Source organism: Oratosquilla oratoria, chromosome 15 (genome assembly GCF_046742065.1).
Source record: "Oratosquilla oratoria isolate Oo_2021 chromosome 15, ASM4674206v1, whole genome shotgun sequence".
NCBI lineage: Eukaryota > Metazoa > Arthropoda > Malacostraca > Stomatopoda > Squillidae > Oratosquilla > Oratosquilla oratoria.
The window spans coordinates 3,019,354-3,041,152 of record NC_134791.1 but is presented as its reverse complement, the minus strand read 5'-3'; the positions used below and the strand labels follow the sequence as shown (position 1 = coordinate 3,041,152).

Below are 21,799 nucleotides of genomic sequence, written 5' to 3'. Positions count from 1 at the left end.
CGACTACGTGACAATGACATGACGCCCACGTGACATGACGTAATGCCTCCGTGGAATGACGTAACATGACGTGATGGCTCCATATGATGTGACGCCTACGTGGCATGACGTGGCGTCCACGTGGAATGACGTAGCGCCTACGTGACGCTGCGCGACTTATGTGACAACACGTGGCATGACGTGACGCCTCCGTGGCATGACGTAATATGACGTGATGTCATGTGTGACGGCTCCGTTACACTGACACCTCCGTGGCATGACGTAACATGACGTGACGCCTACGTGGCATGCCGTGGCGCTTACGTTACACCTACGTGACGCTACATGACATGACGTAACGCCTACGTGACATGTGTCGCCTAAGCGGTGCCTACGTGACGCGAGCATGATGACCCTAGCGCGCATGCAGCCAAGTGCAGAACCCGCAAGTCGTCCGCGTCGCGGGGCCGGATTCCCAAACTCAGCTTAAGTGGAACTTAAGAAGACTCAAGTCTCAAAACACGTCGCAAGCAACTGTGGCCCTTATTCCCTCTACACATAAGGTCGAAAGTCTTTATTGTGCATTGTTATAAACTGATGACTGAGAAAAGTTTGCAGGAGTAGTATTCCAAAAGGGCCCTAGCTGAAGACGTCTATTGTAAGTGGGGCCTCGTCAAAGCCTTGTATGATGCAGAGAGGGCCTCCTTATTGCCAAGGAGCCTTCTATGAGAATCTGTATATTGAAAGGGCCCTGGCCGAGGACCTGTATATTAAAAGGGGCCCCTCATTGAGGGCCTACATATAGCAAATGGGCCCTCATAGAGTGCCTACATATTGCAAAACGGCCCTAATTCAGGGCCTGCATATTGAAAGGGGCTCTAATTTAGGGCCTACACATTGCAAAAGGGCCCTAATTTAGGGCCTGCATATTGCAAAAGGGCCCTAATTTAGGGCCTGCATATTGAAAGGGTCCATAATTTAGGGCCTACATATTGGAAGGGGCCCTAATTTAGGGCCTACATATTTCAAAAAGGGCCCAAATTTAGGGCCTACATATTGAAAGGGGGTCCTACTTTAGGGCCTACATTTTGCATAGGGGCCCTAATTTAGGGCCTGCATATTGAAAGGGGCCCTAATTTAGGGCCTGCGTATTGCAAAAGGGCCCTAATTAAGGGCCTGCATATTGAAAGGGGCCCTAATTTAGGGCCTGCGTATTGCAAAAGGGCCCTAATTAAGGGCCTGCATATTGAAAGCCCTAATTCAGGGCCTGCATATTGCAAAATGGCCCTAATTTAGGGCCCACATATTGCAAAAGGGCCCTAATTTAGGCCCCTGCTTCTGTCACTTATCAGTATGGTTGAAAACAACTTCTGGTTGTTGTAGTCGTGTTGGGTTTTGTCATTGTTATTATTCCGTTTTGTTGTTGCCGTTTCCTTTTGTTGAATTTTTGTTCTGTTATTTTTTGTTGTCATTTTTCCGTTTTGTTGTTGTCTTCTTGTTGCTCGTTGTGTTTTGTCCTTTTGTCGTTTTCTTGTTTTTGTTGGCTGGTTTACCAACGCTTCTATACTATATTTCAGGTTCAATGTCCTCCTTCCCCTCTCACCTCTCCCTTCCCCCTCCTTACCCTCCCACCTCCCCCTCCCTAAATTAACCTGGTGACTGGCATTTGCTCGAGCTGACAGGCGCCTCCTGGTGTGCGCTCTCCCTCGAGGGTTGGTAGTTATTTTGTTAAAGAAAAATAACAAGGTGTTATTGACGTTTTATTTGCTACTGATGCAGTACAGTATATCAATAACGGAAAACAAATATATACAAAGACAAGAAAGTTATCGAGAAGAAATTGTCCTTATACATACATAATTATACATACATGTGTATATATATACAATGTATATATCTGTATGTGTGTGCGTGTGCTGTATTTGTTGTGCGTGTGTGCGTATGTGTGTTTGTGTGCGTGTGTTTGTGTGCGTGTGTTTGTGTGCGTATGTGTGTTTGTGTGCGTATGTGTGTTTGTGTGCGTATGTGTGTTTGTGTGCGTATGTGTGTTTGTGTGCGTATGTGTGTTTGTGTGCGTATGTGTGTTTGTGTGCGTATGTGTGTTTGTGTGCGTATGTGTGTTTGTGTGCGTATGTGTGTTTGTGTGCGTATGTGTGTTTGTGTGCGTATGTGTGTTTGTGTGCGTATGTGTGTTTGCGTGCGTATGTGTGTTTGTGTGCGTATGTGTTTGTGTGCGTATGTGTGCGTGTTTGTGTGCGTGTGTGTGCGTATGTGTGCACATGTCAACTGCCTTTTCTCCCTTGTAAGGGGAGCTGGCCACGTCAAATAATTTCGGAGGAAAATGCAGAGGGAACAAGTTGACGGTATCCTTATCCCCGAACCAGGGGATATTCAAGAACCGATCGGGGGAGAATAGAAACTGAAAATTGGGTTAGTATTCCTCTTTAGTGAATATTTGTCTCCAAATATAAATACTTGTATGTACCTCTGGTCTTAGGGAATTCATAATTAATTTCAAAATTTCATTTCGTTGTCGACAAATCAAAGTTTCAATTCTTGAGAAGATCACAGTAGAGAGAAAACAATACAACAAAATATGGACGTACAAAGCAAAAGAATTGCTTTAAGTGCAAAAAATCATTGTTACATATTTCTTAAAACTATTCTTTGCAAAATTACCTATCATTTATGTGTACAGAATAACTTCAATAATTATCTTAACCGATATATTATGTACAAAAATCTGATAATTTTCGTTGAAAAATGTCGAAGCCGACATGACGTCACAGCATGACGTCACCGACTTCAGATTGATTTCCTCATTGGGCAAGACAATTTGACGTCATATCTAAGCTCCACCCCTGCATGTAACTGTATACAAATTTTACACATCTTTTTTTAACTGTTAAATGCATAATAAATTACTAATTTTTAATTATTTCACTCGTTACCACTCTACGGGGTGGCTAAACATGACAGCTTTTTAGTTTGTGAATTGAAGACGTTTTGACGTCACGCTATGAATCATGGTTGTTCGAACAGGTAATGTATTTACAAAAGGTATAGAATCATTCTGTATTCAAAGATGTTATGCTAATCAATAATGCTTGGAAGGATTTTGGAGCAATCTATATTTTTCCGATGAAATAGATCTTGACAAAAAAAAAAAAAAAAAAAAAAATTAAAAAAATATTTCGTCAGAAAGGTTTAAAAACATTCAAACCTTGTATGGCAAAGGCAGTTAAAAAAGTAGGAGAGATAAGTGACTTAACATGAACTACGACTTACTCCACAGCCTAGGAACGTTACAGACATTTCCTAGGAAATCCCAGAAAATACTAGACATTTCTATATCCTCGTCCACAAAATCTAGAATATTGTTCCGTCTGTGACAGAGAGGGCAGTGAGTGATCCCTGTCTATTGGTAATCCTGCAAGATAGACAGCAAAACTGTCCATTTTGGTGCGGCCCTGAGGGGCTGATGCTTGGTCCCCGGACTGGGCCCAAGATCTCCCTTTCAACTTCCAACCGGTGACTGATCCTATTACTTTAAGACGGAGACATAGAAACAGTACCAGAGGGATCTGTGGGAAGACCCGAGGATCGTTGCCGGGCATTGTGGGGATGCGGGTTCAAATATTTAATCGAAACAGAAAAAAGGCCCCAAGGTTCAACATTTGCCTTTGCAAGTCTTGAAATTCCGCATTTAAATCCTTTGTTTATTAAATAAGGGCGCCAGACTGAGCCTTAAATCTGTCACGCAATCCTGGGAGTTGGGGGTGGGGGGACTGATTTCACATTTAAAGCGGTTATCACATTGGGTAAAATTGTCTCCAACCTCCGATTCGTCGGCGGTACCACCTACCTCCAACACTTTTTTCCGCCGCGAAATCATTATAGCAAGTTATTGTTTTCTAAAAAAAAAAAAAAAAGATAAATTAGATAATAATAATGATAATAGTAATAATAAATTAGAATGTAATTTTACATGCTGGAGGGCAACTTGCTCCAACAATCGGGAGGAAAAACAGCCCAATGTGATGACGTCAGGGATCGTAGAAATAAACAAAGAGGACGCATGGTACAAGGGATACTATTATTACTATCTTGTCCGTCATGTGGGAACGTCCTATCTGAAATATGAAGCTGGAAATACAAGATTAAATTTAATCCTCAAAATTAACCTTTACAAATATAATACCTGAGGATTAACCCTTACATACTTTGGCACTGTTTATGTATGTTGAAATGTATGAAATAATATATACCTTTAAATCATCATATACAGCAAAAAATATACATGTGTTGTAAATATGCATGTATATGCATGGAGGGTATTTGTGTGGCATTAGAGGCAATGTAAAAATAAAAATAAAATTATTCTAAGATAAAGTTTTTAGAAAACTTTTTTTTTCTGGTCAGGTAAGTAGGATGATGGAGGAGGCTGGCGAGCGTGACTGATTTCCCAGCTGAAAGAAGGGAATGTGAGTGCAGGATTCGAACCCACTACTAAGTAAATGTGGGGTGCGGTAACGAGTGTCCTTCTATAAGAGATCTGGACAAGTTGACTTGGATCGTCTTAGGAGTCCCAAAGAAGATTTCTAGACACTTTTCAGAAGCTTTCGACAAAGAAACTCGAAATTTCTTGAAGAACGAAATTAAAAAAAAAATCTTGAAGATCTGGACAAGTTGACTTGGATCGTCTTAGGAGTCCCAAAGAAGGTTTATCGACACTTTCAGAAGCTTTCGGCAAAGAAACTCGAAATTTCTTAAAGAACGCAACTCAAAATTTCTTGAAGATTGAAACTCAAAAATCACGCTCAACCTCGTCACCGCGAGATTTAGGGAAAAAAGGATATAACGAGTTCTGAATCTCGTTCCACGAGGAGGAAGAGGAGGAAGAGGAGGAAGAGAAGGAGGAGGAGGAGGAAGAGGAGGAAGACTTTTCTTCATAAGGATGCTGCGACGTTGGCGACATAGGACGCCCCCTCCGTGTCCTCCTCATGGTTCCTCTGGCGTCGATACTTGACGGTGTCCCCGAAGCCGTTCCGCTCCTGAAGAAGGGAGGAACATGTTACAACAGCACTGGTACAGCTGGGAAAGCAAATTTCATGTACAGAGTGGTCGCAGTACACGAATGACTCGTTATACGAACAAACCGAATACCAAATTGACTCGCTTTACGAACAAACCGAATACCAAATTGACTCGCTTTACGAACAAACCGAATACCAAATTGACTCGCTTTACGAACCGAATACCAAACCGACTCGCTTTACGAACAAACCGAATACCATACCGCTCGCTTTACGAACAAATTGGATATCGAGAGTTTCGCTTTACGAATGATTTTGATAAGGAACGGATATAGAAACTTCGTAGTGAGAGCGTAATATCTATATACTAAGATCTTTGTCTCATCTGAGGACACTGTAGCGCAACCTATTACATTTGTTACGAAGGATTACAAAGGTGGAGCATACCGACAGGAGACCGTTTGGTCCATATCTAGGTCGGATGCGGAAAAATGATAATAAACAAATTATAATATAAATAATATACATACATACATACATACACCAAGGCTTTTTCCCCCTTACAAGGGAGGTAGCCAAAAAGGGAAAGGCATAAAATCATTTCCACCCATTCCATCCCTGAATACACTCCACACCCCTCCACCCTCCCTCTTATCTGAGCACCTCCTGGATGACGGGTCATCCCTGCACCTTGTCCACTGCCCTGGGTCAGAAGCAGTGTCGCAAGACACAGCACATCCACAGCAAGGCCGCTTCATTAAATCGGCGACCCCCCCCTCTCCGTCCCCCCATTGCATAAAATGAGAGGACGGGGAGAAATCCCTTTGGGCTGCGTCAAATTTTGCTCACACATACTACCTCACCCCCCATCCCCCCGCCCATTCTACCTCATGCAATCACAACATCATCCATATACAACCATTCTCCATTCACCCCTGTCTTCTGTCCTCTCCCGCCCTTCCTCAATATAAATAATAAATAGAATAAATGCATAGGTATAGTTAAATAATAAACAAACAGGTAAATAGTAAATAACAAATTGACAGATAACTAATAATAAATGAAAATCAAGCAAATAATAAACAGACATGAACAAATAATATAAAAATTGTGTATATGTTGATAGTTGATGAATTGACAGAAATCAATCCATCTATTATGGGGCACATGCCAAGGAGAGCGTTAATTCACTCACAAACCGGCGCCAGTACCTACGGTCTCTCCGAGCAAGCTCCCATGCCATCACCCTTCCCACCCCACTTCCCGACACCAACGCTTCACCAGCGATTCTATCCTCGAGAACAAAACCACATTGCCGTAGGACCTCGCCCGCCTCCCACGACCCAGTAGGCCAAGCGCCCTCATAACCTTTCTCCCATCTGCCGTCTGGCGATTTCATTCAACCGAGGAGGACCTGGAGGGGGGGGGTTCTTTACCTGGGAGCTCCTGTAGAGGACGTAAGCGAAGAGGGCCGTGCCTGTGAAGAGGACCAGGCAACCGGCAACGATTATCCCAACCAGGAGCGGCCCGTAGAAGGACTTCTGGCGAGAGTAGGGCACCAAATAACACTGAAAGGCGTGGTTCTCCTGAAGAAGGCTGGCCACGTTCCTCCCCGCCACGAGCTCCGGCCCAGCGCACCTGAAGGAGGAAGAACACGGTCAGGAAGCCTACGCCAGGAGGCGCTGAGTAGCTGCGGCCGAAGCCGTCACCGTTGACCTATGATGCGTCTATGGGGACTGTCAGGGGGCAGGTATGAGTCACTGCTGGGAAACTGAGGAGTGCGGGATTCGAACCCACATTTTTGGGAATGCTAGATTAGTAAACACGCTTCCGATGACGTCACCAGGGCACAATGGGGAAACTAGACCCGAGCCCACAGCCTGTTGCGCAAACATTTGACCTGGGGTCAGTTTGACCTTGGGGTCATCACGACTTGGGCTCAAACGGACCATGCACTAGTATGCTTACCTCCCTGTGTCCCCTCTATGTATCTCCTCTTAGTATACATAAGTTAACTCACCCTATGTAAAACCACGCTGAAGAGGATCAGTGATAAGAACGAACTGTCTCTGATAGTGGGATATTCAGTCTATCTTACCAATTTGTTAGAACATTCACCCGCTTGCGATATATATATTATAATATATATATAATAAATTCATATCGTCTTTAAAATCTAGTGTATCAATGATTTTTTTTTCTAGGACTGGCATACTAAACGAAAAATAAAACCTCAGTTTTAAACTTTTGTAGTGTGGAGGTCCCGCTATCCATTTTCTAACTGTAGCCCGCTATCCATTTTCTAACTGAAGCCCGCTATCCATTTTCTAACTTGGCCCCTCTATCCATTTTCTAACTAGGCCCGTCTATCCATTTTCTAACTGAGCCCTGATGTATCCTTACCAACCATTATGATATATCACATGCCTGACACGTGATCCATATGCATACAAAAAGGTGCCCGACAGGCACTGGTCTTGGCAATCCCTATCCAATCTTGCTGACATCCACACTTCCAAGTCGTAAACATCCGACTCAATCATGCAACATCACGCCAGCGCCCAACGGAAGTTGCCGATACAAGTACATAGTGTCACCAGATAGATCATTAACCATTTCCCTATACCTACCAAGCTACATAATTGTAACGCCAATCCATACATCATGTCAAGGCACATCCACTAATGGTAGCCAGACATTGCAATACAACTAACACATTGTATAAATACCAAATATAAACTGTAAACCCTACACGGATATGCGAGGTAGGTATATTCATGTATATAAGCAGCGACTGCGTTGCTAGAGAGACGGGGAGACTAGGGGGGACACTGTACCTTAGAGAGACCCCTTGGGGGATTACATCCCTGATCTATAAATACCGGAACTGTCTGCTTCAATATATATAAAGTACAACAAAACTTTATCTTCCCTGCACCACATTTGTGTAGCCACCAAAGGATACACCGATAGTAAAAAAAAAAAAAAAAAGTCAGAACGTTTTGTTGGGTGTGCTTAAAGACTCGAACACAGTATAAACAAATTACTCGTCACTTACACGATAGATATGGCTTTACTGGGGTTCTTTTTAGTGATGCTGGGGATCAAGTCGGTGGCCACCCACTTGAAGTGGCAGTCACAATCCCACGGATTGTGCTGGATGTCCACGTATTCGATCGACTCCCACGGGAGCATATCCCTGGACAGGTGCTGCAGGCTATTCTCGGACAGGTCGATCTGTCGCGAAAATTAATTCATGTCAAATTAGTTCATCACCACCATCATCACCACCATCATCATCATCACCACCATCATCATGATGATCATAATCACCATCATTATCATGATCATAATCACCACCATCATTATCATGATCATAATCACCACCATCATGATGATGATCATAATCACCACCATCATTATCATGATCATAATCACCACCATCATTATCATGATCATAATCACCACCATCATTATCATCACCACCCCTATAATAATCACCACCACCATCATCATCACTACCACCAACACCCTTATCACCGCCACTATTCATGCTAAATTAGTTCATCATAACTATCATTATTATTATAATCACCACCATCACCACCACCACAACCATTATCACCACCACCACTACCATCATCATCACCACCAAAACCCCTATCACCACCACCATTACCATCGCCACCACCATCATCACTATGTATCATATATCCATCTCTATTAATTCATCTGTTTATCTATCTATATTCAATTATCTATTCATATCTATTCACCTATCCATTCATCTATCCACTGATTTATTCACTCATTTATTTACTTATTTACTTAACAATTTATCTATTTATTTGTCTATTCCGTCCTAGTGGAGGCCAAGACTTTGGTCACATCACCCTCGACCTCACCTTCTTGAGGGCGAGCCCCTTGTCGTCCTCGAAGCCGGCGAAGGCGTCCGGGTCTATGACGTTGAGCTTGGGGTTCCTGGCCAGGTGGAGCTCTTCCAGGGAGCTGAGCTCGCTGAAGGCGTAAGCTGCCACGTTCCTCAGCTCGGGCATCTCCGTCAGGAAGATCTTCGAGAGCTGCTTCTGGCGGCTGCCGTCGAAGTCGCCCTTCCGGATCGTCTTCGGAGGGAGAGGAGGAGGAGGGGGGGTGAGAGCGAGGTGGGGGCTACAAGGGGGAGGCTACGGGTGGGGGCTACAATGGGGGGGGGCTACAGGGAGGCTATAAGAGAGGCTACGTTATTTTCAAGTGAAATACAAGGACATGGATCAAGTACAAGAGATAGTGGGAGTGATTAAGAAAGGATTGCAATATATACATATATATATATATGTATATATATATATATATATATATATATATATATATACATATATGTATATATATATATATATATCTGTGTGTGTGTGAGTGTGTGTGTATGTGTGTATGTGTGTGTGTGTGTGTGTGTGTGTGTGTGTGTGTGTGTGTGTGTGTGTGTGTGCGTGTGTGTGTGCGCGCGTAGGAAATTCTCTCAAACATTTTATCAAAAGTTATGGCCAAGTTTACCATTTCAGAATTTATTGTCTGCCTTTTCACTTTGATCGAGAGCATTCTTTTTTTTTACTTAAGGAATTTCATCGAGAATACCTCCATACTTCATATTGAGGTACTTTGGCACAATTCAAAGAAAATTGGTTTGCAGTACGTCATAGTAATTTACCAGGAAGTATGGAGACATTATATCTCAGTTTCCTTAGAGAGAAAAATACCCAAAGAGAAAAAACAGACAAGGAAAACTGCAACCATAGACTTTCCATAACTTTTTAATCACTCACTCTCTCTCTCACTCACTCACACTCTCACTCACTCTCTCACTCTCTCACTCACTCACTCACTCACTCACTCACTCACTCACTCACTCACTCACTCACTCTCTCACTCACTCACTCACTCTCTCACTCACTCACTCACTCACTCACTCACTCACTCTCTCACTCTCTCACTCACTCACTCTCTTAATCACTCTCAATCACTTTCCCAATCAATCACTCTCCCAATCAATCACTCTCCCAATCAATCACTCTCTCAATCAATCACTCTCTCAATCAATCACACACACACACACACACCACACACACACCACACACACGCACACACACACACACGCACACATTCACGTAGATATACGTGGCACTACAAGTGGAGGAGGCGCCTGGAAGACTAGAAACGTTAGAGATGCGCTCCCGCATCGCCGGACCCCACGAGTGAAGGCTACGCGTACTCACAGTAATGGGGTTGATGTCGAAGTGGAGCTCCTGCAGGGACCTGGCGAACTTGATCTCCGGGTCCACCGTCGTGAAGTGGTTCCCCGTCAACCGAAGGACTTTCATGGATCTGCAGCGGCAACATATATATACATATATATGAGAAGATCTGGAGTCTGGGATCTATGTTGAAAGGGATACACACGTACACACACGCACATAGACATATACTTACACATAAACATACCCATACATACACACATACACAGGCCTACATATATACACATACATATGTATTTATATACACACATAGATGCATACATACATACATACAACAATGTGTCTTTCCCCCAAATAAAAGGTCTGGATTTTCATAGCTTCTCATAAAATTTCGAGTCCGTTCGTACAACTTCTTATTTAAGCAGCCACACTCGTTCACACAAGGACGGCCAACCTGAGGGAGGGAGGAACAAGGACGACCCACCTGAAGGAGGGAGGAACAAGGACGACCCACCTGAAAGGGGGAGGAACAAGGACGACCCACCTGACGGAGGGAGGAACAAGGACGACCCACCTGACGGAGGAGGGGGGGCAAGGACGACCCACCTGAAAGGGGGAGGAACAAGGACGACCCACCTGAAGGAGGGAGGAACAAGGACGACCCACCTGAAGGAGGGAGGAACAAGGACGACCCACCTGACGGAGGGAGGAACAAGGACGACCCACCTGACGGAGGGAGGAACAAGGACGACCCACCTGAGGGAGGGAGGAACAAGGACGACCCACTTGGAGGGAGGGAGAAGGACGACCCACCTGACGGAGGGAGGAACAAGGACGACCCACCTGAGGGAGGGGGGAACAAGGACGACCCACCTGAGGGAGGGGGGAACAAGGACGACCCACCTGAGGGAGGGAGGAACAAGGACGACCCACTTGAAGGAGGGAGTGAGAAGGACGACCCACCTGACGGAGGGAGGAACAAGGACGACCCACCTGACGGAGGGGGGAACAAGGACGACCCACCTGAGGGAGACGAGGAAATGCTGCGGAAGTCGATGGAGCTGCGTGAAGGAAAGGTCGAGTTCCTCCAGGTTCTCGAGGTCTGCGATGGACCTGATCATCTCGATGGTCATGTCGAGGATGGGGTTGTGGTGGAGGGCGAGCTTCTTGAGGACGGGCAGGTGCTGCATCAGGTGGTGGTCGATCGACCCGATCAGGTTGTGGCTGATGTCAAGCTCCTCAATGCCGATTGGGTCAGGGTGGCTATTGTTGTATCTCCCTGGAAGAGAGACGTCCCCAGAGATCGGGAGGTGGGTGGGTCAGTTCGTTGTGTTCTTTTGCAGGAGTCAGTTAAAAAAAGAGATAGAGACAGAGATAGAGATACAGGGAGAGATAGAGATAGATAGAGAGACAGAGATAGAGACAGATAGATAGAGACAGAGATAGAAATAGGGAAAGCTAATGAGATAGTGTTATCTCCCTGTTATAATCTCCCTTCGATGCCTAGCGTGCACACGCACGCATATGCTACGGGAATGAACTCGGACGTTTCAGGGTAACTCTCCAGAGATCCTCTATTGTTCCGGATTTTCCTCCCAAGGGACACTGCCAATTGTATCCGGACCTGAACAGCGACCAGAACCGCTGGCTGTCCAGCCGACGCCTTAACACCTGCGCAGAACGGACCTCGCGCCTTCTGGACAAACAATTGAAGCGGTGCGGGTCAAAGGTTCTCACGTCCTCGACATACTAAAGAAACCAGCAAAACTAATCCGGGACCTCTCGTCGTGTCGCCCTTCCGACGCGACAAACCTTTTATATATCCATGTTTTGGCAACCCTAAAAATAGTGTACATTAAAATGTTTCTGGCAAACCCTCCGGTGTTTGAACGGAGCTTACCTTGTATTTGTAGAGCAGAAAGCTGTCTGGCACAGTAAAGAAGACTGACAGACTTTAATTCACCAATGTAGAGTTAAACAACCTCTACAAGAGACTCACCCTTGAAGATGTTCCTGTTGAGGCTGATATAGGAGAGGTTGTTGTAGGAGAGGTCGACCTTCTTCAGGCTGGGTAGGTTCATGAAGGTCGCCTCGTCCATCGAACTCAGACCGTTGTGGCTGCAACAGAGGAGGAAGTCAAGAGGGGAGAATAAAAGAAAATATATTCGGATCCCTGGTGGGCTGGGGGAGGGGGGGAAGTGGGAGAGGGAGGAAGTATGTATGTATATATGTACGTGTGTATGCATGTGTGTATGTATACATGTATGTGTGCGTGTATGTACATATATTTATGTACGTGTGTATATATGTATGTGTATATATGTATACATGTGTATGTATAAATGTATACATGTACGTATGTATACATGTATGCACATGGTCATGTGTATTATATATATATATATATATATATTATATATTATATATATTATATATATATATATATATATTATATATAATATATATATATATATTATATATATATTATATATATATATATATATATATATATATATATAAATATATAATATATATATATATTATATGTAATAAATATATATGTATATATATATATATATATATATATATTATATATATTATACATATATGCATTATATATATATGTATATATATATATATATATATATATATATATATATATTATATAATATATATATTATATAATATATATATATATATATATATATATATATATATATATTATATAATATATATTATATATATATATTATAATATATATATTATAATATATATTATATTATATAAATATATGTATATATTATATTATATAATATATATATATATATATATATATTTATACTATATATATATTTATATATATTATATATATATATATATATATATATATATTATATAATATATATATATTATATAATATATATATATTGTATAATATATATATATTGTATAATATATATATATTGTATAATATATATATATTGTATAATATATATATATTGTATAATATATATATATATATTATATATATATATTATATATATATATAAATATATATATATATAATATATAAATATATATTATATATATATATATTATATATATATATATATATATATATACAGTATATCATATATATAATGCATGTATGTATACATGTATGTGTGGGCGTTCGTTGGGCGTACGTGGGCGTCGCGTCGCTACTCACCGCATGGTGAAGACGGTGAGGTTGGGCATCAGGGGCAGCTGGGGCAAGTGGCCAACACGGTTGTCGTCCATCATCAGAATCCATCTGGCCCACACGTGATGCCGGGCCAACGAATCCAACGGAATCTTAAAGAAAACGGGGATTTTTTGTTTTTAAAAACAAGTAAATAAACGAGATAGATAAAACTAATAAACAAGTGAAATTAATAAATCGGTAAATAAAGTTGAATACAGTAAGCTAATTGATAAAATAAATATAATTAAAAAAGTAATGAATACAACAAATGAAATTAACAAGCAAGAAAATTAAAATTACCTGATAGGTAATCCTATAGACAAAAATAGATTAATAAAAAAATAAAAAAATAAATGAATAAAAATTAAATTAATACGTGCATATACAAAGGTTTTTCCCCCTTGTAAGGGAGGTAGCCAAAAAACAAAGGCATATAAAACACTCCCACCCATTCCATCCCAACATATTCTACTCCCATCCACCCCCCCTCCCTCTTATGTTGGCTCCTCCTGGATGACGGGTCATCCCTGCATCTCGCCCACTGCACTGGGTCAGAAGCACTGTTGCAAGACACAGCAAGGCCGCTTCATTAAATCGGCGACCCCCTCCCCACTCCGTCCCCTCGCGTACAAAAGGAGAAGACGGGGAGAAATCCCTTCGGGCTGCGTCAGTTTATTTCTCATACATACTCCCTCACCCCCCATCCCCCACCCACTCCCCCTCATGCATCACAGCATCATCCATACACAACCATTCTCCATTCACCCCTGTCTTCTGTCCTCTCCCGTCCTTCCTCAACAGACATTCCCCTCTTTCACAATACTCCCTTTTACCCCATCCATCCATCTCATGCTTGGTCGCTCCCTCATGTTCACTCCTTCCACCTTTGCCTTCCACACCTATTTTACTGAATAAAATAGAAACGACCAAATAGAAAATAGAATAGATAAAATTATTAGATAAAGAAAAAATTGAAGAAATAGACAAAAATCAAGTAATTAAATTTGTAAATTATGTAAAACATACAAAACAAATAGCCTACTTAAACTACAATAGAATAAGCAAAATGAAATGGCTAAATTAATTAGCGAATAAATACATATAAAAGATAAAAAATGAACAACCAAATGAACAAGTATAAACAATATAAACCTATTAGACTAAAAAAATTAAATAGGACTAATGAAAACAAGACAAGGATATGAAATGAAATTATATATGAAAAAAAAACGCCTACTACGCCTCTTCCTATCCCACCTTTGCTTTCTACTCTTCCCCTTTTTATACTCCCCCCTCCCCCTTTCCCGTCCTACACCCCCCTCCCCTCCCCCCTTTCTGCTCATCCACTCTTCCCCCCTCCCCCGCCCTACTCCCCCTCCCCTTCCCCACCCTACTCCCCCCTCCCCTTCCCCCTTCTACTCCTCTCCCCTTCCCCTCCCTCCCTCCTCTCCCCTCCAACTCCCTCTTCTCCCCTCCCACTTTCTTCCTTACCCACTCTCCCCCTCCGACTCCCTGCCCTCCCTCTCCTCCCCCTCCGACTCCCTGCCCTCCCTCTCCTCCCCCTCCGACTCCCATCCCCCCTCCCTCTCCCCTCCGACTCCCATCCCCCTCCCTCTCCCCTCCGATTCCCTCCCTCTCCCCTCCTCCTCCCTTTACTCCCTCCCTCCTATCCCCTCCCCCTCCCTCTTCTCCCCCCAGAACGACCAAACAAACGAACAGACTGTCCTGGCAACGCCCACCTGTTCCATGCCGAGGGTCTTGCAGTCGACGAGGTAGGGTGACGAGTTGAGGCACTCGCAGATGGAGCAGATGGACTTGGCTTGGCCCTCCTTCAGGGCCGGCGCCGGCGTCGGCCCCAGGGCCAGCGTCAGCGCCACCGTCAGCAGAAGACACGTCCGCATCCCGGGCTGACGAAGGCAAAGGTTAGGTCAAGAATACTTTGGGTTAGGTCAGGTCAAGGGGGGTAGGTCAGGTCAACGGGGGCTAGGTCAGGTCTTGGGGGGAAAGTCAGGTCTTGGGGGTAGGTCAGGTCAGGGGGCTAGGTCAGGTCAAGGGGGGCTAGGTCAGATCTTGGGGGGCTAGGTCAGGTCTTGGGGGCTAGGTCAGGTCTTGGGGGGGCTAGGTCAGGTCTTGGGGGGCTAGGTCAGGTCTTGGGGGGCTAGGTCAGGTATTGGGGGGCTAGGTCACGTAATGGGGGGCTAGGTCACGTAAGGTGGACTAGATCAGGTCAGGGGGGCTAGGTCAGGTCAATGGGGGCTAGGTCAGGTCAGGGGGGCTAGGTCAGGTCAGGGGGGCTAGGTCAGGTCAGGGGGGCTAGGTCAGGTCAGGGGGGCTAGGTCAGGTCATGTAAAAAAAATAGAAATAAAGAATAATTAAAACAAGATAAACGTGAATTAATAAATCAATAAATATCTAAATAACAGAATATCGCCGGAGCGATGACGACACCGACCCAAAATGGCGGATTTGTCCACATGGCGAGGGCGATATCGTCGTCTCAATTTAACCAAAAGTCAGATATTCATACAAACCAGCATACAGTACTTATAGTATATACATATATAAGCTAAACACACACGTGTGTATATTATATATATATTATATACACATATATATATATACATATATATATATATCAGTATATACATACACGCATATGCATGCACACACATGCAAACATACATATATACAATTCATATATACAGTACATACATGCAGCATATACATACATACAGATACAAACATATACACCCAATACACACACACAGTACATATAAAGCGTATATAATACGTACATGGAAACATACATGTATACACAAAGGATACCTCAACAGCCCTCTCCTTTGCACGGGGCTAACGATGACTGCCACAAGCCCAGGCTGTATAACATGGGCTTGTTTAGGCTCCTCAAACTAACCCAGTATCCACCTGGTGACGTCAAAGTGACATGACGTCATAATGATGTGACACGGACATGACGTCACGTACGTGACCTTCATAGTGACGTGACGTCACATGAACGTGACCCTTCATAGTGACGTGACATCACATGAACGTGACCCTCATATTGACGTCATATAAACGTGACCTTCATAGTGACGTGACGTCACATTGACATGACATTCACGTGACGTCACATGGACGTGACCTTCATAGTGACGTGACGTCACACTGACATGACCTTCATGTGACGTCACATAGACGTGACCTTCATAGTGCTGTGACGTCACAGCTGTACAAATTGACGTGGCAACAGTGGGTAATAACTCCCCATTTCCATTCCCCCTCCCCTTCCTCGACCTCCTCCTCTTCCTCGACCTCCTCCTCCTCCTTCATAACCTAATCCACTCTGTCCACCTCAACCACTCCAGGTGGAAGGTGGAGGGAGCAGCTATTATACATCGACATGGTAAACACCTGCAAGGTACTCTCCCATCCCCCCTTCCCTCCTCCCCTCTCCACCTCTCTCCCCCCATCCCTTAATCATATCCCCTCCTCCCCCCTACCCTCCTACCCTTCCACCTCTCCCCCCCATCTCTTACCAATTTTATCCCCTCCCTCCCCCTCTCCCTTTTCTCCCCTCACTCTTCTTCCCCTCCTCCCTCTTCTCCCCCTCAACCGTCCTTCGCTTCCCTCCCTCCCTCTCCCACCTCCCCTACACACACACACACACACACACACACACACACACACACACACACACACACACACACACACACACACATATAACAATATTTTTCGTTTATTAAAAGGAATATTTCAATTCTGTTCTTTGTCCCCCCGTTCGTTCAAATCCTTATCAAAACAACCCGGATTTTGCACAGGTTCGACGGATGTGTGTGTGTGTACGTGTGGGGGGCGAGTGTATGTACGAGTGTGTGTACGAGTGTGTGTGCGAGTGTGTGTGCGCGAGTGTGTGCGTGTGGGGGGCGAGTGTGGCGAGTGTGTATGTGTACGTGCGTGTTTGTGTGCACGTGGGTTTGCGTGTATACGTGTGTTTGCGCGCGTGTGTACGTGTTTGCGCGTGTGTACATGTTTGCGTGCGTGTGTGTACGTGTTTACGTGCGTGTGTTTGGATGTGTGTATACGTGTGAATATGCGTGTGTACAAGCGTATGTGCGTGTATACATGCGTATGTATGTGCATGTGTGTACATGTGTATACGTATGTGTGCACATGCGTGTGCGGGCATATGTGTGTGTTTGTATACGTGTGTGTACTTCTGTGTATACATGTGTAGGTATACGTGTGCGCGTGAGTGTGTGTGCGTGTCTGTACGTGTGTACGGGTTTTTGTGTACGTGCACATGTACGTGTGTGTGCACGTGTGTATGTATACGTGTATGTGTGTACGTCTGTGTGTACACTGTGCGCGTGCGTGTTTGTGTAATCTTTGCCTCTAGTTTCATTTACTAATGATCCAGAGCCCCACAGCGGCTGGCAACGATTCCCTATAGACCTCTCCGGAAAGAAATGTTGGACTGTCGTGTTCTATTAGTGTGGGGCTGTTTCTTATGTCCTATGCTTGGGAGATCAGTCGCCGGTTGTGTGAAAAGGTAAAGGAAATCCATTAGAGCTGTTGGATGAAATTCCGGGAACCGAATACCAGCCTATCGGGGCCACCCAAATTTGTTTCTCTATGGATCTACTGTTCAGTGTAATTCATCAAAATACATCGTTGACGTCGTCGTCATCGTCATTATCAATTTGACCAACGCTAGCTAATACGTATCTTGGAGGACACTAATGTAACAAAGCGATTAATTAAGACATTTTTTGGTGACTAATTTTGATAACATAGCATTGTTCAGATTTTTTACCTTCAATGTAAGTCGAAGCCAGTGCCAATGATAAGCGAACATTGGAGATTTTTTGCAATTTTGTTATCTGTCAAGTGATATCTACTAAAGATGTGTTTATCTAACCACTATTCATTTTGATTGATCGATTATATTCACAGTTTAACTCAATTGCTGCCTTTCTTGTCGTTAATTAATAAAGTGCATTTTGTTTTTATTGGTATTCTCATTTTCACAATTGACAATTCACAGTCGACGTGACGTCACGTCCCTTCCTACAATAGCATCGAGAATTTTAAGTGGATAATATCTTATCCTTTCTTTAAAACATAATTGTTACTTAATACGTCATTATTCAATATCATAAACGCATATAGCCACTTTAATTGCATGTAATTGACAGATTAATCCATGTATGTGGTATCAAGACTAATTGTATCCATCTTACATTTCGCAATGAAAATTCTGAACATCTCAGTGGAAATTCGAATTTGAAATGCTTCATCCATGGATCCTATAACAGTTCAGCAGTTGACACTATATAGTCACATTACGAGTCCACAAGTATAGACAAATTACAGTTGACATGCAATGCATTTGTACTGATGGAAATGAGAGTATAATTGCATCATGTTCCGCATTTGTGTGGGTGGGTGGAAATGTACGTGACGGGTAAAGGGACCCGGAATGTAGGCAGTGTGTCAGAGAGAGTAGACGTAGAGAGATAAAGTTCCTGGAGAGAGAGAGAGAGAGCCGGTTATAGTGGTAAGGTTGTCCCTTGGTCTATCAAGAGATAGCAATATAAATATCCTATACTAGCGACTTCGTTCGTTACAATATTTGCTTGTAGCAAGGTATTTTTTATTTCCTCCAAGAAAACCGCATATTATGTTCAAGTATTATAATTTACAAAATTAATATTTGATTTTCTAATGCTATATCGTGTAGTTGTGCACAACTAAAATAAAACCTAAATATCTGTTACTTGCATGGTCCCGAACTAGAAAAATTTAATAATACTAATTTTCGAAAGGACGTTCACATTTCATACAAATTACAAGAAATTTCCCAAAATTGTGGAGAACTGAATCATCACTGGCATTTCATACATTACGTTTTTATACCACAATATCACTTGATCACAAGCCAAATAGAACAGTATATTATAGAAGATACAGAAGGATTTTGTGTCGGCCAGTAGGACGTATAAAACGAAAAATGCAACTATGACGTCATTGATACGTCATAATTAGATCACGTGATTCCCTGCAAGGAATGGCCACTGCAGATCACACAATTGAAGAGCACTATGTATATTAACTTAAAAATGCATTCATATCACTCAATATACAGACCAAATGTATCACAAGCTTTGCGCGGGAAAATTATACTCACTGCAAGACTACAAAATGAATATTGTAATATTTACACTAACGTATGGCCTCATCTACTGCAATATTTCATAGTTTGAGCCATCAACATCCACATGAAATCAATATAAATTTTCAAATATACTCGAATTCTCACCCTGCTTGGTAATATGGCGTCAAGACGTCGAGGTAAACTCGAAAATGGATGGAGACGACGGTTGGTAGGCGACGTGAGCACAACCTTCCAGCAGCGCCTGAGACATGAAACTATTGTAGCTGCTTCGTGAGGCCTCGAACCCACTGGTTTATCTTATCGTGTTGTGAGCTTTCGATAAGAGCTCAAATGAAGCCTTCGTTGTTAACGGTTGGGAAATATGACTCAACTTGGCCATGAGACGGATGTTACAAACTTGATTTGAAAGACATTTTTGTGCCGACGACAGTCAACGGAAATAGTAAAATGACATCCGTATACAGCCAAGTTAATTGGAAGTTTGTTCACAGACAACAGGTAATTATGGACTTACATATTATCATAGCCCTTATCTCCTTTCGTACCGTGGGACACTCTTACTTTTATTCCTTGTCGTCAAGCTATTTTATTTACATGTACTACAGGATGGAGGTGATTGGGTGGGGGAGGATGGGTGAGAGGGTGGGTAGTGCGAAGTGGGTGGATGGGTGTATCCTGGTACGATATCCGTTGGAGAGTCTAAATCCTGCTAAATATCATTCTGTTTGCTCAATATGATATACTGATAACAAAAAAAGAACTGCGTTATTGCTCTTGATCGCTATTTGTATGAATTCAAATATGTCGACAGTTTGGCTCATGAATGTCATATTTCCTCGTAGGAAATAAATATTGAAAAAATAATGGGTTTTGTGTTTTTCGAATTTGATAATCTGTTTTATATGTCACCAGGCGAATTTGTTAAGATAAAAAAAAACGCTGAACAGCGAATGGGTAAGTGTTTATTGTTTATACCGTAGTTGTGTAGCCAAGCAATCGTCGGCCATCCGCCAGTACGCTTGACCAAATGACGTCATAGCGATGAGATATACGACGTGACGTCATATTGCTGCAGTTTAGATCTATTGGTTGTTTTCAGCTTAGAACTGACCAAAGAACACAACAGTTTCACAGAAAGACACACATTATTAGAAATAGAGAATACATTTGAAATAGGACTTTCAGTGAGATTTAAAAATAAAAACCAGTAATTTACCAATATTGGTGAGATATTTTTTTTAAGTTGAACCCAATATACACTTCGTACTTAGTTGTTTGACAAATGAATCGGACAATTAAAAAATGGCCTGCAAGGTGTAACGTGCAACCATTGTGTTCCACATGATCTAAATAGTTGACTAAATATAATCTAAAAAGTTGTTGAATTAAAAGAAATAATGTTCAACAAACAGATTTGTCCAACTAACAATTGTTCCGTTAATTTGTTCAACGAAAATGTTATCCACCTAAAAATTTGTTCAACAAAAGAACTAGCTCAAGTAAAAGTTACACACGGAAATATGTACTGAAAATTCGAGATTTTAGCAAAAAAAAAACTTGGCCAACATAAAATATATATATATATTCATATAATTTGCATTTTTTAGATATTATACATTGAAGATCTCGAAGAAGAATAGAGTACATGTACTATATTTTGTGTGCATGATACCGTACTATGCACAATGTATTTGTGCATGCCTGCTTGCCCAGTACGACGCTCCGGATAACTCAAAAACAGATAAGTTATCAGATAAAGTGGCGATGACGAGGCATTTCCGTCTTTTTCTGAATCACCCGGAAATAAGGAGACCAAGAACGACCATATAGTCTACAGGGTCTCAAAAAAAAATTCATCGTAGACGCATGAGACCATAAGGTCGATTTGCTCGGGTTCAGGCATAGGAAAATCGACCTTACGCACAAACCCTCCCGATGTTTTGTATTTGGTTGTCGTCAGGTGATTTTATTCAGGTTCCTCTGGTACATGGGGAGGTGACAGATTAGTTTGATTTTTAATAGCAATGGTACTGCGATTATTATTATTATTATTATTATTATTATTATTATTATCTTTATTATTATAAAAAAAAATTGTCATTATTATTATTATCTTTATTATTATAACATTTTT

The 21,799-nt window shown here is 42.3% G+C and overlaps 1 protein-coding gene across 2 annotated transcripts; it reads right to left on the bottom strand.

Moving 5' to 3' along the window:
- Positions 1-1,885: 1,885 nt before the first annotated feature.
- LOC143033243 (tsukushi-like) lies at positions 1,886-19,968 on the bottom strand. 2 transcript variants are annotated; one of them, XM_076198446.1, is made up of 10 exons: positions 19,810-19,968; positions 15,224-15,391; positions 13,470-13,594; positions 12,261-12,379; positions 11,285-11,540; positions 10,283-10,391; positions 8,921-9,136; positions 8,074-8,252; positions 6,452-6,653; positions 1,886-5,033 (listed from the first exon to the last, which is right to left on the bottom strand). In XM_076198446.1, exons 2-10 carry the CDS (start codon positions 15,383-15,385, stop codon positions 4,929-4,931), a joined length of 1,473 nt encoding a protein of 490 aa, XP_076054561.1. In that variant the 5' UTR covers positions 15,386-15,391; positions 19,810-19,968; the 3' UTR covers positions 1,886-4,928. The 2 variants fall into 2 exon arrangements, with proteins under 2 accessions (XP_076054561.1, XP_076054562.1); XM_076198447.1 differs by having other exon boundaries at positions 15,224-15,388; positions 19,812-19,948.
- Between the last annotated feature and the right edge of the window lie 1,831 nt (positions 19,969-21,799).